The 17,560-nt window shown below is 51.3% G+C and overlaps 1 protein-coding gene across 10 annotated transcripts in view; it reads right to left on the reverse strand.

Moving 5' to 3' along the window:
• Positions 1-17,560, reverse strand: part of LOC144938578 (receptor-type tyrosine-protein phosphatase kappa-like) — a 195,089-nt gene that overhangs the window by 116,018 nt on the left and 61,511 nt on the right. For all 10 annotated transcript variants that reach the window (XM_078866540.1, XM_078866538.1, XM_078866534.1 and 7 more), the window contains exons 4-9: positions 13,698-13,862; positions 10,773-10,851; positions 9,821-9,936; positions 6,429-6,600; positions 5,119-5,412; positions 669-1,025 (exon numbers count right to left, since the gene is read on the reverse strand). In XM_078866540.1, the coding sequence (XP_078722666.1) occupies positions 669-1,025; positions 5,119-5,412; positions 6,429-6,600; positions 9,821-9,936; positions 10,773-10,851; positions 13,698-13,862 (1,183 nt within the window). The remainder of the gene's footprint in view (positions 1-668; positions 1,026-5,118; positions 5,413-6,428; positions 6,601-9,820; positions 9,937-10,772; positions 10,852-13,697; positions 13,863-17,560) is intronic.

Genomic DNA, 17,560 nt, shown 5'->3' on the forward strand with positions numbered 1-17,560 from the left:
GGAAACAGGGCCTCATTGTACGCGGTCCGAATCGAGGGAGGTTGGGAGTCCTGCCAGGAGCTTTTCATCTTCATTTCCACCACGGCTTACATACGGCCAAGGTGGGAAAGGAAAATACACAGTCGTACAAGAGGGTGCCAGATGAAAGCTCGTTCTCTCTGGGCAAGAATTTTAAAAACCAATAAGCTGAGGAAAAAATTATCTCAACGTCCCAAAATGTCAAAAAAGTTGTAATATTTGTTTTAATAAATAGACAACGAGATGCAGCTTTGGCGCCAAGTGAAAGAAATCTCCTTGAAGGTCGCCGGAGTGAGAAGGAAAGGCCCCGTTAAGCCCCCTGTGATCTCTCTCCACCCGGGGCGACCTCCCCCGCCGGCCCTGCAGAATGAGCACGGTTGCCACCTGTCCTGGTTTTCCCTGGATCGTCCTCTTCTTGAGGAGTGTTTACACAAAATTCTCCCCTATTCTGGTATTGTGAAATATTATTTTTTCCACGATGTACCCCGGTTTGTTGTACGACAGCAGTGGCGGACCAGTGTCAATTTGGTCACCATTATCTATCTCGTCTGGGTCAGCGATATCCAGATTTCATTCAGCCATTCAAATAAAAAGCGGCGACTAATCGAACCCCAGCGGCAGCGACCCCGAGGCGCGGGGGCAGAGCTCACCGTCCTCGTCCGTGTGCGTCACCACCCGCTCGCTCGCCTTCCGCCCCTCGGGCGTCATTAGCACGGCTTGCAGGCTCAGGTTGCGGAACGGAGGAAGGCCGGGCAGCACGAAGCCATGAGCCGCCCTCCCGGCGTCCCTACACTCCTCGCCGCCGCCGCCGGCTTCCGCCGCCGCGGCCGCCGCGCCCCCGACCGTGCCGTTCCCCGCCGGGCCCCTCGTGGCCCAGCTGCGGTAGCACACGGTGACATTGAAGGCGTGGCAGCGCGTGACGTTGTAGCCCAGCGGCTCCCACTGCAGGCTGATCTCCCGCGAGCGGATGGACACGACGCGCAGGTTCAGAGGGCCGTGCTTCGGCTCTGCGGGACGGAGGGGAAAGCGACCGCGAACCTCGCTCTCGTGACGATGCTTACGGCACACGGCCATCGCTCAGCACACCAGTCCTACGTCATTCAGTACACTCAACGATTTCACCATACTTCACCGGCGTGGGTTGGTGGAGGGAGTGCCAAAACCCGGTTAATATAGCACTCACCACTGATGTGAGCAGCCACAAGCTGGTAAATGAACCCAGGTTAATCAGGTCTCAGAATTAGTCCAAATATTGTCAACTACTACTTGTGCAATTCATTTGAGACAAACATGTAACGATCTTCGATTGACGAATTAAAGATGATTCTTATGCTCAAGATATGTGAATTGAATGAATCATACGACCAACGATAATTTGCCAACGTTATTTTGGAACAAAACAAGAAAAAATACAAGCAAGTTGGATGAACGATGGCATGTTTTGCGCTAAATGCTGTACTGCCGCGACAAGATGTGTCATGTCTGACACAACGGATACATCTGCTGCCCCGTCGGGGAGTTAATAGTATTTTTAAAGCAGTTTCCACGCTCCACCGTGCTCTTAGCCGGGTTTTTGTTGGCTATAAAAATGAAACCATTACGATAAACGTGTTTAGATAAAAGTAATCGCTTTCTGCACCTCCCAAATCTAAATTCAATCTTGACACATGTCCTAAATTTAAAATCCTCTCTGCAGGTGATGACAGTAAGGAGCGGAATTGTCACGTGACTGGTGGGCTTTATTAGACGTGGGAGATATGCAACTAATTTAACCCAGACTTGTAAAAAAAAAAAACTTCAAGAGCCAGATAACTTGCGGAGTTGAAATGATCTGTGTAACAACATTGTTCTACCATCTCCTCGTTTACTCTGCTTAGTACGCTCCCTTTCTTCGGTTTACCTTTGCACTGCCAATGCACGCACTGTATTCCACAATTTAGCTGGGCACTAAGGCGTGTGCTTTGAAGATCGCTCTGTAAATACGTGTTGGCAATTAATGAGATCTATTCAGATGATGATGAAGAAATAATTGAAAGAACAGGGCTCACAGATGATGCTACTGTTGTTAAAGCAAAGACAATCGAGTGGAAACGCACAGCACTCGTCATGAGAAAATCTGACAAGAGATGAGAGAGGAAACGAACTCCGTTGGAACGAAGACGAATGGAAGGGAGGAGAAGCAGAGGGAGACAGTGGAAGAGACGGCCGCAGCAGTAGCAGCAGCGAGACAACATCACAGAGGTCGGAGGTCACGACCGGACAGGAGCAGCCGGGGAAAGGAGGGGATTGAGGAGAGAATGGGGGAGGCCTTCACCCGATGGTGGGGAGTAACCGGCTGACAACAACAATCGGTCGTTATGATACCGATGAATGGCTCGCGTACCACTGGCTTTCACGGGTAGCCTCTCAGGAGCTGATCCCTCATCCCTGCTCAGCAATATCACCAACTCATGTGCAGTGCATATACGCGTGTGTGTTAGCACGCTTTTAATCCACCGCATGCCCAGGCAGCTTCTGTTTGAATGTAAAAGAGGGTGCCAAATATGGCGGCACGGGCGGGAGACGATGCGCTACAGGAGGATGTGGAGCAAATTGCAGCGGTACCAGCTGCAAGTGTAAAAATCGACCTCTGCGGAGGATGCTCGTGAAGGACACTATTGGGCAGTTGGAGGCAGTAGTCGTCCAACAAAAAACAGGGCACAGAGGAGCGATGCTCACAACAATGAGTGGAGCACCAGGCAGCTAAAACGCTACAAGTTGACACAGTGGGGAGCACAGGTGGTGCATTTGTCAGTCATCGTGGTCAATCAACCCTGGGTGTGTTCCATGACCTATCAGCAAGCCTTCGACACTTCACGTGACCTCAAGGTCCACTTAGCCTGGCACAAGTGTTGTAGTGAAATCACGGCCACTCAGTGTCGAATGGCAGCTGTTGTTGTTCAGCAATGTTCTTGTCCGAAACGCATTCAAAATCTCAAACTTCAAACTGAATGTTTTTGCCCAAATATAATCATCACAGCTTGCACTTAATTCGGCGGCATCAACGCAGAATAAATAACGGTGTGCGCTGGAGCGTGCCGCGGACCATTGCTCCGGTGCCGATACAATTATTACTTCTCTCCAGCCACTCGCTCCGGTGGAGAATGTTACGCTGCTTGGAGATGCCCTCTCGATCCCGTGCCCGTGGAGGATAGTTTAACAAGTAATTTGAAGCACTTGGCCCATAGGCTTTGACACACGCTCGTGTACACGCAGCCATTTCCAAAAGATAACGCGGGCGGACGGGCGCCCATTGAGACCGACGCCGGCACGCCCCACAGGACCAGCACGAAGCTAAATCTTCCTGAACGTGAGACAATAAGCCCTGGCGGCATTCCCTTTAACCCATGGCACACCCCCGCCCTCCGGCTACCTGACAGGCTAACAGGTGAGAAAGCAGCAAATTATTGTTGCGGCGGCCTCAGCAGAGCTCGTGGATGAAGTTGAAATGAATTAATAATGTGCCCGTTACAGCAGCGCGCTCAATAAACCCGTGACTCAAACTGAACGTGACTGGGAATGAGCTGCAGTGCCTCGCCTCAACACTCCACTGCAGCTGCAATCAACGTGAATCACGCATCAGCAACATGCGGTGCGCTAATGGGCACAGGATCGCGCACTAATTGCCGGTTGCCATGCGGCTTGTAAACCAAACGCAGCACGGCAGTGACACGAAGATGTGTGCACTGCCCCCATGGACTCGTGCACATCTGCGTGTACACGCGCTGTGCTTCCCTCTTCTCGTGAAACCTTAGCCACAGCTGCCCGTTATGATTAATTATACTTGCGCTTTAATTTCTAGGTGGCTCAACCAGGACACATGGTAAGCTGCAGCCCCTCTCTCTCGGAACCCGCTGGCGAGCTGTTAACTCACTCGCCTGGTGTACAGGAGGTCGTGGATTCGATCTCGACACTGACGCCTGCTGCTGCTGCTGTCTATTTGGAGTTTGCACATTATTCTGTACTCACGTGCATTTCTTTCCGGGTCCTCCGATTTTTCCCTCCACATTTAGAAACATGTGTTAAGAGTATTTGCTGCTATAAATTTCCACGTGATAAGCCACTTCATTGAGCTATTATTTGTGGCCAGGTCGCTCCTGAAACAGAGCTGTATAGCTCTGTCGGCCAACCTGGTAAAATAAAATAAAAAATTGTTTCCATAATATACGTTTTTGTGGGTTAGATCACGTAAATATAAATGTGTCGTAAACAGAACATGCCAATTCGTTACTAGTACAGCACACCGGTGTGTTGGAGAGCAAATCCACACTATTTACAATCTGAGTACGACGTTTCGGCAGTAATTACAACTAGCATCATCAGGCGACAGCCAGATTTGTGGAGACATCCTCCTGTTTTGCTCCTTAATTAGAGGGACAGATGTGATGACGTCACTTGTGAGACCTTCACGTGCGAAGGGGGGAATTAATGAATGCATATAAATTGCAATGGGTATCCATTGCCGGTTGGGTTATTCGCATGATAGTCAACGTACATTATGCATGCACATTGCTCTTGTACCTCCTGTCGTTTGTGTGCAATAAAATAGCAGTACCTGTTATTGTATTTAGGCGATCTAACCGAAAAACTTTATTACGGATGATATTGGTGGCAAAAGCCTACGTGTTAAACAAAAATTAGTTTTTTTTTATGTCTCTATCAGCACCGCCCACTTTTCAATAGCCGTGCCCACCCAACAACTAGCCCCACCCCCGTGGGGCGTGGCCTCTCGCTGGCTTCGCCTACTGCTCACAGGCTCCACCCACTACTCAGGTCGCCCTACCCTTTACCCAGTCGGGCAAGTGGCACCATGGGAGTGCCTTTCTGAAACCAGGAGTGTCCCAAACCAAACCTGTACCTTTTGTATCTGTACCTACGCTGCCCTTTCTCTCTCACCCCCCTCACTGTTTACCCCATACCTGTACTACCGTTATTATCAATGCTCTAGCCAAGACCTCGGTGCCCTGCGCCTTCTGCCTTACACTCTACACCGATTACCCCACCCCCTACTCTCCACCCCACGCCCGGCACTGCCTTCCCCCCGCCCGCCCCGCCGGGTACCTGCACAGCGCGTTCGCGTGATGAGCGGCGGGCCCGGAAGGCCCGTGCCGCCCTCGCCGGGCCGCGTGAGCAGCACACGGATCTCGTAGGCCGTGTCCGGGTCCAGGTGCCACAGCTTGTAGGTCTGCGAGTCAGCGCGGTTCACCTCGGCCCACGTCCCCGCACTCTGCTTCCACATCACCTCCTTCAGGATGATGGGGCCCTCGCCCACGATCGAGTTGGCGTTGAGGTGGACCCACAGGTTCGTGGGGCCCACGCGCAACAGCAGCGGCGGAGCCACGGGGGTCGGGGGCTCTGGTGGGCGGTGGACGGTGATCGTTAGAAATGAAACATTTAAAGTGGGGGCAGCACGAAGCAACACGGCCGATGTTTCGCATATTGAGCGAGCTGACCGTTCGGTCGCCAGTGATGGCATACGTCACAATAAACCCAAACATTAGACTTGGTTATGCACTCAATTTGGCTGAATTCCAACTATGAGAGTTAAATATTGATTTTACTTAAACATGATGATTATTAATCTAATATGCAGAGTGGGTGAGATAATGATTCCCTCTGCTCTAGTGTGGCTGGTGATGCCGATGATGTCACCATCACCTACCATCCAGTTAAACTTATGGTAGTAGAAGTGAACCTTTTCTTTCGAAGTATTGTCGCATTATCAGATTTGTGGAGCAATCAAAGTGGCAATCGGCAAAGTGATGCATTCCCTAACTAATCAGATAGCCCAGCTGGAACTCCAACACTTTAAAATCCACCCGTGATTGTTTTTGTTGTATCTTCTATACAAATATCGGTGCAAAATGGACTGTATAATTCACTCATTCTATCCACTTAATCCTCCTACTCTCAACATGAAGAGGCTACACTTTCTGGACAGATGAGTTTTTGTGGGTAAGCACGTTTTTTCCAGGGCACCCGATCACTCATAAGATTAACTGTAACTACAAGCGCCCAATTTGCATAACTCTTATTTACCAGGAGTTACGAGAATTCCGATTGCAAACAGAACTTACGACATTGGCTACCTCGCTCTGCGGCTACGCAGCCCCCTCACTGTCGCCAGCCCAGCCGCGGCTTATGTCGCCCAGTAAGAGCCTCACTCCTCTTCTTCTTCTTCCTTCGTTTAGAGGGCAACAACTACAAGTTCACATTCAGCTGGTCAAGCCAGATAACCGTGTCAGGAGTAGTGAAGTGTATCGCTGTGACGTCTCCTTCGTGTTTGTGGATCGGACATTGCGTTGTTATACGTTGTACGCTCTTGTTCTGGAATACCACAGTCGCACACTACTGGATTATTTCTTTCTTACCCCTGACAATGAGCGAGGCAAAGTTGGAGACGCTGGCGCCCTCGGTGCTGTGAACGACGCAGCGGAACTTGTCCGAGTCGTCCTTGGCGGCCGTGGGGAAGCTGTAGGTGGCCGTGTAGCGCCGCGCCTGCAGGTGGCTGCTGGCCACCATCACGTCCTTACCCTTCTGGCTCTGAGCAGTCAAAGTCAAACACAATAATTGATTTCCTGCCTACGATGAGTATCAAGGCTGGGCTCATCTCCTATACAACCCTGAGCCATTGGTGGAAATTCCTCATTGCTATGTCAGTGGCGAGTTCATCCATAGGACATCCACCATTGTTGGCTTCCCCCACAAGGTGGTGTTCATTTTAATATACCCCAAGGGAAGGACGATGGGGCGAGGCAACCCCCCCAAACCGCTGAGCCGGTCGAAGCATCGGGGCACGGACAGTTGCTGTTAATGGCCAAGTTGCAAATGGCGACAGTGTCTAAAGCCACCAACAGCCTTGGTTTTAACCAATGTTGCGGCAGTGCTAAGGTTGGGATTTGGCCCGTGTTTAAAATGTTCAGGACCTCTTGCTCATCGCATGATGGAAGCAACTGGCAGAGCTACCTGAGCAGTGGGCGGAGGTGACATCAGAACTCAGCTATCAATCTGAATAATCAGAATCAAAATTACTAGTGAGGGTGATGGTTGGACAAAAGTGCCAATTTGAGATATGCCTCCCACAAAAGAGGGCCCCGCAAGAGGGATATTGATGGCGGGATAAGAAGGGCCTAAATGAAACCTCTGGGCGGCCCCGATAATCAATGCAGCATCTGAAAGTAGCACCGAGGCAAAGAGAGGCCACCTGCCAGTTGTTGCCAGGTTTGTGAAGGGGCCAGAGAAGCACACAGGGGCCACGTGACCAACTCTTAGTCATTAGCAGAGCCTGATAGGAACAGGACAGTCATAGATAACGATAGGATTATACCTATATAGCCACGACTATCTAATATAAAAATACTCATCCACAGCAGGGACATGTCAGATGAAGAGTACAAACGGTATTCTAAACAACACATATTTAGGATTATGGAAGACAACTGGTGGGCAAGTCATGGGTGCAAAACACAACTCAGAGCATTATCGAGTCATCCAAGGGCACGGAATTTTCAGAGAAAGATGATGGTGTAGAGAGCGGCAAGCGTCGAGCCAGATAACGCTGCAGCAACAGCAGCAGCAGAGCAAACAGGCGGCAAGAGGGTTTGAGAAGCCATTGCAAATATTCAGCAAACGGAAACCCGACTCGAGATAACAGAAACATTCGCCAATGACCACATTAGCTGCGATGTGGCAGCACGGACCAAAAAAAACAATTCGACACCGTCACCATCGTGAACAAACACAGCTCTACGACTTTAACACACTCAGCAATTCAGAGGAGGCAAAAGATGTTCACTGGTAATAATACTGTCAGAAGGGGAATGATTGATGAAGGAAGCTCGTAGAAGGAAGAATGCTGGAGGAAGGTTCAAGAAGTAGAAAAGAAGGAAGGCGGTAAGAAGACCATGGAGGTCGGAGGAGATGGGAGGGTGTGACGATGAGAGAGCGTGGAGAGTGGAGAGGGGAGGACATGGGAGGGTGTGACGATGAGAGAGCGTGGAGAGTGGAGAGGGGAGGACATGGGAGGGTGTGGAGATGGGAACTGGGGAGACTTTGAGAGTGGAGGTTGCAGCAGGAGGGCACGGCTCGGCTGGCGGTAGCAGCAGACAGCCGCGTGCCATGGAAAAACCCACGCTTGGCACAGCCACTGCCGCTTCGCCGGCCAGAGGCGCACAAAGCCGTCTTTGTCTCTCATGCATTTTTATACCTAACAAAAGCAAACTTTGTTGTTGTGACACATTTGCAATTAATGAATTCAAAGTAAGCAAAAAGTAAATTAAAATAACAACAACAGCAACAAGAAGGAATTAGTGTTTGAGCGCCGGCCAGCTGTCAAAGTGCATCTGCTTCTCGATTAAGCCCACGGTGGACCGAGCCATCTCGAGAAAGCAACGACGTTTCACAAACACACAACATGGACAACACCCCAGCCATGCGCAGGCTGGGAGAGAATCATTTTTCGCGAAGCGGGCTTGCCCACGGATGTGTGCGACACACACACAACGGACTTTTCACTGAAAACCGTGACAGCTCAACTTAATGAATTTCATGATGAAGTAAGGGGACTCGTGACGGCACCACGGAGGAGCTGTTCTCACGTTCGCACTCAACGCCTCGGGCTCAACAGAAAACAGCACGCAGGCCACGAACTTTACAATGCAGATGCTTGCAATCACAGGGCCTGCAACCTTGGATATCTTTTCTTGTAAAAAAAAGTTAATTCCGAAAACAATCCGGCCACGTACGCGCCGCACGGCGTAGATTAGCCGCATGCCACCAGCGGTCGGCCATCCTCCCCGCTCGCTCGCACCGCGTTCGGAGGAACTTTCAGCTGGGGTGGACATGCCTGAACACGAGGCGGCCGCTCCTACGAGGAACTCTGGAGACAAAGACGTCCGTAAATTTGAATGTCATTTAAATGAAAGAGGCAAAAAGAGACTTTGTAAGCGGAGTTTTTTTTCCTCTTAAATTTTTTTCAACATTTCTTTTTCTTGTTCATAACTGACCCCTCTTACAACAAATATTTCCTAGCAGGGACGGGCACACAAAGGAAGTAGAGTCATTGAAACCCCCTTGAGACCAACAGCCATAAAGATGGTGATAGCAGAGACCAGTAATGGTATTTTTTTTTATAAAGCCTTTGTGCTCATCCTATCCCACTATTTCATCGTAACAAAAAGCTCTTATCTAGACCTCTTCAGCCTTTCACGAACACAAGCATGAGCCAAATGCCGCTCTCCCGTGCTTGCGTGAGAGTGGCCGTCTCGGTCACACAATGACGGCTTCCCTCGCGAGAAGGATTGTCCACCCCTGGCCCCCGAAGGAGGCAGCGTTGGGGCTGGTGGGAGAAGCGCCATGCCCACTGCTCGTCCACCACAGGGCTTCACTGCAGGCGTTAACCCCCTCGACACCCGGCACACCACATACAGAATACCTCTCGCTCGGGCTACGGCGGCTGCTAAACAAGTGCCACAAAGTACAGCCGACCGGCGACCCGGAATGTTACTTTGTGAGAAAGGATGTCCTGCCTAGGACGCGTGCAGCAGCAAGATGCCCGACTCGTGCGCTCGCTCTACCAACGAAGACGCGCGTCCCACCGCCTCGCATCCCTCTCCTTCCCATAGCATGGAGGGGCCTCCAGGTGGGTGCCGGGCACCCCCTCCCCCCCGTGTTATTGTACGTCACGGTCCCTCCTTCAATCAAGGCTGCATTTTGGCGCAAGGCTCGGCGGAGAGAGAGGAGGAGGCCGGAGGGATGAGCCCACCTGGAGCCACAGCGTGCCCAGCTGCTGCCGCCGGCTGATGAGGACACACTGGATGGACGCGTTCTGTCCCGCGTTCACCTCTTCGTTCACCAGGTTGAGGAAGTGGGGCACCTCATCTGCGGGGTGGGCACGCCGCCGCGACATCAGCTCATGCGAAGAAGCTCGATGGATTGTGGCATCGTAAGACCGTGAGAAAAGGCGTGGGAAGGTCGTCATCCAACAGTGGACAGATCGTGGCTGATGATGATGATGAGCGATGGTCACGTTTGGCGATGCGTGGTGTGCGAGCGTGGCGATGAACCGGGCGCACGTCAACGATTCTGCGCGACCGTCGCTGTAACAATTAGCGCAGTGCAACGAGAGAGTCGGTGAAGCCAAACGGAGCCCTCGCCCCACGCGCGCACACGCGGCAACATCACCAGTGGGGTTCATTTAGACGCCGTTTTAGATTCTGGTCGTGGTCCTGGTCTGGCCGACGGCAGCCTGTGACACTTCAGCCGAGTCTCAGTCTGTGGATTTCACTTCCTTAGTCCAGTTGACTATACAGTGAAAGTCCAGTCGACTCTGTTGCTAAACGATGGTTAGAGTGCCGGACACTCCACCACCCTCCCTCAATAGTATCAGCTCAGCCAATCAGTGCACTCCGTTAAACTATTTCATGTACATACATCGCCAATCACCAATTGTGGTCTTCCTCAGTGCAGTGCGGTCTCTAATAACTAGATGCTCCTAGGCAGCATCTTCATTCAGACTCAGCGACTCTGTCTCGTCACAGTCGTGTTTGGTCCGTGCTGGGCAGCAAGCCTAACCATCATTACGCTCGGTGATTTTCACCCACTTATCGTCGACCAAAATATGAAATAAGTAAATATACATCTTGAGGAGTACTTTCATCAACAATCCCGCTCACGAATAGATCCCTGGTGGCCCAGGCCGAGCAGGCGACACTCACTGCAGGGGTAGTTGAGGATGTGGACATCGGCCAGCGCGACGTAGGACAGCTGCACCGAGCTCGTGACTTCGAACACGATCTGGAGAAGACAGCGCAGCGAGTGAGCTCTGGCTTTCAATCTCCGCCACCGCCACCACTGCGCCCTCTCAAGTGACGCTGCCAGGATGCGGGACCACTGTTGTTGTCGTTGTTCAATATTATTTCACAAAATCTCGAATTCCGGTACAGTATAACGTTATGTGTCCGTCTCAGTGGGGACTGAGGATGATACGTGAAACGGTCGAATTTGTGAACATCTAGAAAATGTAAGAGTCACACCATGTGTGAGTGCTGCACAGGGTGTGGGCGATTAATAGGTCAGAGCGAGCGAATAGGCGATGGTCAGATACGCGACTTTGTGCCATACTTTCAAGGGCGATGATTGTTTGTTTTATGCTACCGATCACCATCCTTCATCTCGCCACGTGCAGGGGTCAGGGACTGATCACCCAATCGCCACAACAACTTGAACCTGAGGGCAACTCAAACGTTCACCTCTCCTTCCCTTCCAGAAAAAAAAGATGTCATTGTTTATTTGTTGATGTCGGCACACGGCTGAAACGGACACTTGTAGAGGTCATCAAAAGCTCCCACCAGCCACGTTGCACGTGTGTCGTGCAGGTTTTAATCCCAGCGATTTGACATTTAAATTGTTATGTGGAATTCCTTATCGCGGGCCTGGCAAATGCATTCCTAGGAACAGCAAATAAAAAATCCATTACCACCACAAAGAGGGACATGCATTTGAGCATAATCTCTGCATTCACGGCTCCTTTCATGACAGCAAAAAGGGAAAGAGCCCCAAAAAATTAATTACATTGTAGGGTTTTTACGGCATTTTCTTTTTGGGGGTTCCCCCCACCCTCCACCCCCACAGCCCAAGGGAAAACAACATTTATTTAGGCAATGATCCTTTATCGAGTAGGAATTTTCATGACGATAAGGATTGCTCGCACTTTCATTTCAAAGGCGTGCATTCCGAAAGAGTGTTATTTCCCCGTGGATAATTTCCAAGATGCACCCCTTCTTTTATTTCTGATTATGTTTGGAAGAAATAAAATCCGCCAGTGACTGGGACCAAGAAATCAACAAGCTGCTCCGTTTAATTGCTTCCCCCACAGTTTATCTCACATTACTCTAATAGAAAGATATTTTAAACGATTTCTAAAATGGGAAGGTTGAGAAACCTGTTAAAACGATTTAATTAAACCGAAATTATTATATTAAAAGAGATTGTAAATTCAATCATTCCGTGTGCATGGCTTGCACGACCCGGACATGACCCCAAGTAAGAAGACCAAGGCACAAGCGCAAACGGTGTTGCAGCGTACGAATCATGGTACAGATTTAAATTAAATAATTTTTCCCTCTCACTGCCGCAACACTGAACCTGCCTCTACAAAATCACGGATCCGTTCATGAGGACTCATGAAGACCGCTTGAATCCGTGATTACAGAGGAGTGATTGCTCCAGTCTAGCCAAGCACAGAGGGTTGGGGTTCGAGTTGGTTTTAGGGTTAGGGTTATAGTTCAGGATTAGGTAGGAGCTATGTTTATGGTTGGGTTTAGGGTTGGCGTGGGTTTTTTGTGCGTGAATATGAAAGTGTGTGCGCGCATTGTGTGCGTAGGCGTTCTTGTAATAGTGAGTGTGCCTATGATTTTTGCATTCTGTGTGTGTGTTTGCGTGCGTATGTGAATGCATCTGCGTCTATGCGTGTGTGCGTATCAGCCTGTGGGGTGTCAGGCACAACATCCATTCATCTGCATGGGATCTGAGCACACGTCACAAGGCACGTCGATCGTGGCATTGAGCCCTCGCACGAAACGCGACGCCGCATCTCAATGGCCACGCCGCATCTCAATGGGGGTGAGACGCGAGCCCCCCCACCCGGCCACGCGTCTCACCCCCCTCCCTCCCTCAACGAGCAAGCAGAGCCTCAGGGCCTCCCTCTCCAGCGCTGGCGGCAGTTGAGAAGGGCCGTGAGAGGCGGAACCGCGTTTAATCTCCGGCTGTGTAAACGCCTGCACGACCCGTTCCCCACCGGCTATGGCCAGAGTCGCTCTGTCCGTGCGGATGATGACAATGACGACGATGACGATGATTGCTGAGGAGCGAGCGACCGAGCGGGAGACGTCGGTGTTTTTGCATCTGCGCTCTCTGCCACCGGCATGATCTTGCATCTCAACGGAGTTGCTCAATGGCAAGCTGCAATGTATTTTAAATCAGAATCCTGATCAAATATAGTTACATAACATGCCATGTGATTGATTTTTTTAAGAGAGCTTTCCAACGAACGTTGAGAGCTACTGCGTAGGGTTTCGAGATTGATCCGAGTCGCTCTCCGTGCTCTTCAGCACGATGCCCGAGGAGGATAGCATTGCGAATCCATGCATATGCATGATTATTAATCCTCCTTTTTTTAGCAGCTCATCGAGGCACAGTGGAGGCCGTTTGTGCTCGGAGCTCGCATGACCCCTCCCACGCCATGCAAGGCAAAACCCCGGTGCCGAATCGGTGGCCCGCGGCTCGGTGTGCGCTGCGCGTCGCCGTGCAATTGGGCCCTCGCTTGTAGGAACAAACAGCCACAATGCTCCCTGGGAGGTAACAAAAAATACACACGGCAGGTAAAGACACAGCCCTGTAATTGTGTGCTCACGTCACTGTTGGAGAAAGGGCTTCCCTCTAGAGAGCTCCTAACTCTTGAGATCTCGCCCTAGAGAGAGCTCTTTGTCGTACTTTCCACGATGGCCAAATATCTCGGCAGAGGACAGCTCTCAGAAGCTTAGCTTCTGAGAGCTGACACGACTGAGCGCGGAGACAGAAGCCCGGACGCCTCCACGCGTCCGCGTCACTCCGACGACGACGAGGGCGGCGACGACTCTGACCTGGTAGGTGTTTGGCCAAAAGGTGCTCACGGCCAGCTCGGCGAAGACCCACCCTCTGGAGCGCGGCACGGGGGCCGTCCAAATCGGACCCCCGAGTGCCCCCCCATTCACCCGCACGTACGCGTGGAGTGAGCCCGAGGCGATGGCCCCCACTTTGCTGACAACCTGAAATGAACGCATGGGTGGTGGGGGGATGTTGGGGTGTCAGTGCCAAGCACCGGTCACGCACAAGCAAGCGCACGCGTAAAGCTTACCTGGAGGTTCAACCAGGACACATGGCGAGAGCTTGCAGCTCCTCTCTCTCTCGACCACGCCCCGTTTCACAGGGAGTGGCCTCCTCGCTCCCTGTGACGTCACACACCTAGCTATATTAAAATATATATCGTGGGTTTGTTGAGGACTCCACTCACTGAAGGATGAGTTGACTATTATACTTGCCAATTATTTTATGGCCTGGAATTGTATTCATTGACTGTATTTATGTTGAACTGCTTTCGCGCCGTATGTATCTAACCACGCTAATCGGAGGTATGGGTGGAGGAGGGTTTACGACACTATTTTTACAGGACCTCAAACAAAAACCCAATCATGAATCATATGAAAGGCTGTGAACTCCTACGTATGAACGTCACCAGGATCATAGCACAGAGCAGACGAGTACCACCACTGCTGACCCTCCCACCCACCACCGCCTGTGTAGCTTTCGTAGACTGTTCATGGCGAGTTATGTTAGCGAGCACCTATTAAGGCCTATACAGCATGCGGGAAGATGGTGTCGTCACCAAGGCCTACCAAACATTGCCTCCCCCAATGATGATGTCATACACAGCACCAGAATCCTACCGTAGGGAGAGTTGACCTAGAGGATGCTTGGGACTGGTTCATGATCACAATAATAAACAATTTATAATGCGCGCGATGTTGCGCGAAGCAGAGCTCAGTGTCGGATGGCGTCACGCGGTTCCAGGGAGACTCGGTGGTTAAATGTCGAGCTGAAGTGAAGCGCCTCTAGATGGTTTTAGACCTAAAACAATTATCGATCGTTACAGACGTGGATAAGGGGGTGGCATTCCAGATGATGGAGGCTGCGACGAGAAGCAATGGCAGTCCTTGTCCTGGGAGTTTCACGGAGGTTCTGCGACGCACTGCGAAGGTTTCTACGATTCATTGAGGTGTGTACGGCGTTGGCGGAGAACTGAGGTCCGGTGGGGAGCCGATTCAGATAATCACTCGCCACTGATGTTAGCTGTGGCCAGGGACTGAAGCCTGGTTGCCGAGTTTCCACGGCACCCAGCTCTCCACAAACACACGGACACAAAGACAAAGACCACCCCCCTGTATCGCCTCAACAGAATGTTGGGGGCAAGCGTTGTTGGCGAGCTGCACCTATGAAGGCCAGACTCACGCACGTAGACATATACACGCTACTCTGATTAGCACAGTTGGTGTGACGTACGGCGCGAAAGAAGTTTAAAATACATGCGTAGACACAGACGCGCACACAGGAAGAAAAAAAAGCGTTTCAATTTGTACCGTGCAGACCTGGCGAACCCTCTGTTTGTCTGGACAAATAGCGCAACGTCCACCTCTCCCTGCACTCAGGGGAAATGTCAATCGTGTCGGCGTTCCCCGCTGTAACCACAACACAAAGACTAATGTGTTTTTTCCTCGCAAGGCACATTTATTGCACTGAGCGCGACGTCTGGCGCGTCGTCAAGCTGCCTCGATCGTGCCTAGTGCGGAGCGCCAGCGCTGGGGACGGGGGTCTTCGGCCCCGGTACACTCACCGCCCATGCCAACTCTAACCACCCGCCAACCCCTTATAAAGATAAAGAACCCCCGTATATCCTGCAACAGGCTGTTGAGGCAAGTCATCTTCGCGATTGCCACTGAAGGCCGCCACAGCGTATGGTGAGGTGGCAAACACCACGTCAGGCCACCTTTGTCTCCCCGGTGGTAATGTTTGCACACCGCACCAGGTACTCATTTGAGGCCGAGTCGACATTGGCGATGCCCATGACTGGTTCAGATAATCATCACTGGTGTTGGCAGCGAGGGGGAATGGAACTCGGGTCGCCGGGTTCATAGCGCAGCACACTAACCGCTGCACTACCGCTCCCCCCTTACGCACAAACACACATGCACGCACACTCACGCACGCACACTCACGCACGCACACTCACGCACGATCCCCAGAGCTCGCTCCCAGGATGCACTTCAGGACACCTTCCCTCCTTTGGCGCCATTTTGTCGTTAATCTCAGGGGCCACGATCCCCTCGAGCGATGTGTCCTGCCCAAGGCCCTTCACTTTTCTTCACAGCCAATAAGATGCCTCCGAGTCGTGATTGTTCTCTGATCCACGTATTGCTTGATGTATATCTACTGTGCAATTCCAAGCTTGCATCTCTCTATCCGGCTTCTTTGCGTAAATTTCAGCTTTCGCTCCATTTTCGTGGTCAATGTTCCATGTTTCTGATCCAAGTGTAGTGTAATAGCGCCGGCTGGGGGACAGCGGCGGCTACTGTGGTGGACAGACAGCACACACGCCGGTGAGGGTGTGAACGATGTGTGGGCAGACAGGAGGCACTAGGGCAAGGGTCACGGAGGATGCCATTCGGAGGGCCCTGGAACCTGCTAGCGGGTTCGAGAAGGGAGGTGCAGTCAGGGCGGAGCCAGGCCATGCCGGGAGCATAAAAGGAGCCAAGAGCGGGAGCTCGAGGCTGCCGGTTCTGGGAGTGGACTCGTCTCGTCGTTGCTGTCGTCTCGTCGCCGTCATCGCTAAACGTCTCTGCTAGATATTGCGCTACGAAAGATAGTAGTTGGCAATCTCAGTCAGCGCCGTCAGTGTTAGACGGCTCGTGTTGTGTACAGGCTGGACTGAGCTACTATGGAGAGTGTGTGGACGAGACCGTGAAAGTTGTTAATAAAGAAATTGCCTCCTATAAACTCTGTCTCTGAATTGTTGACACTACAAATGTCGTACCAGATAATGTACATCAATACAAATATCATCTATAGTTGTAATAAACTTTTTTTTTTATCCAGACGGAAATAAGCTTGACCTTCTCAAGTGGTGCCAACAGATGGAAAATCTAGTCTTAACCCGGGGACGAGAGGAATTCTACGATGCAACAGATGCAACCGCAACTCCTAGATTCACATCCGGGCACGGGAGCAAGTGGCCCCGTGTAGTGGCCACCGGAACCGGACCCCACGCTAATTCAGCCAAAGTTGGAGTACGGGACCATTCATACCTGGGGGAAAGGAAGGGGGTATAGTACCCAGTTCCCTACCTCATTGTCCTTCCTAGAACAGATTAACTCCAGTCACTCGCTGAATGGCAGCCAGTCACCTCCCTGTCACTCTTCTATCACTACTACTACCAACATTTTATCCAGGATTTTCCTGTTGCGTGTAGTCACTTGAAGATGTTTCTTGTTCATGTTTTTGTTTTGTTGCGGTTGCACCCGAGTCAAGAGCCGCATGGCTCACAGGGTTATACCTAATACATGAAACTGAAACTGAAACCATGGTTACCACACGTGAGAACTTCACTTCCCGCCGTGGTCTACCAGACTGGATGTTTTGTGTCACCCACGCTGTGTTCAGCCACCACACTGCAGGTCACAACACTCATAATTCTGCTTCTTTTCTCACACTCTGCTCAACTCTGGAATACCCACCCATCGCCTTTCCCCCCACCTGAGTTCCTACACCCTTGCTCAATGCAAGGAAGGTATTCATACCCTTGTCTCTTACACCTTCAAAAGTCCAGTTTGTTCCTGGCCACTTGGCACTTTGGGTCTTTGGCCAACAAAACAAAAAGACGGTGCAACAACGCAATAATGCAGCAACGCAGCGA

The sequence above is a fragment of the Lampetra fluviatilis genome, chromosome 22 (genome assembly GCF_964198595.1).
Source record: "Lampetra fluviatilis chromosome 22, kcLamFluv1.1, whole genome shotgun sequence".
In the NCBI taxonomy this organism is placed as follows: domain Eukaryota; kingdom Metazoa; phylum Chordata; class Hyperoartia; order Petromyzontiformes; family Petromyzontidae; genus Lampetra; species Lampetra fluviatilis.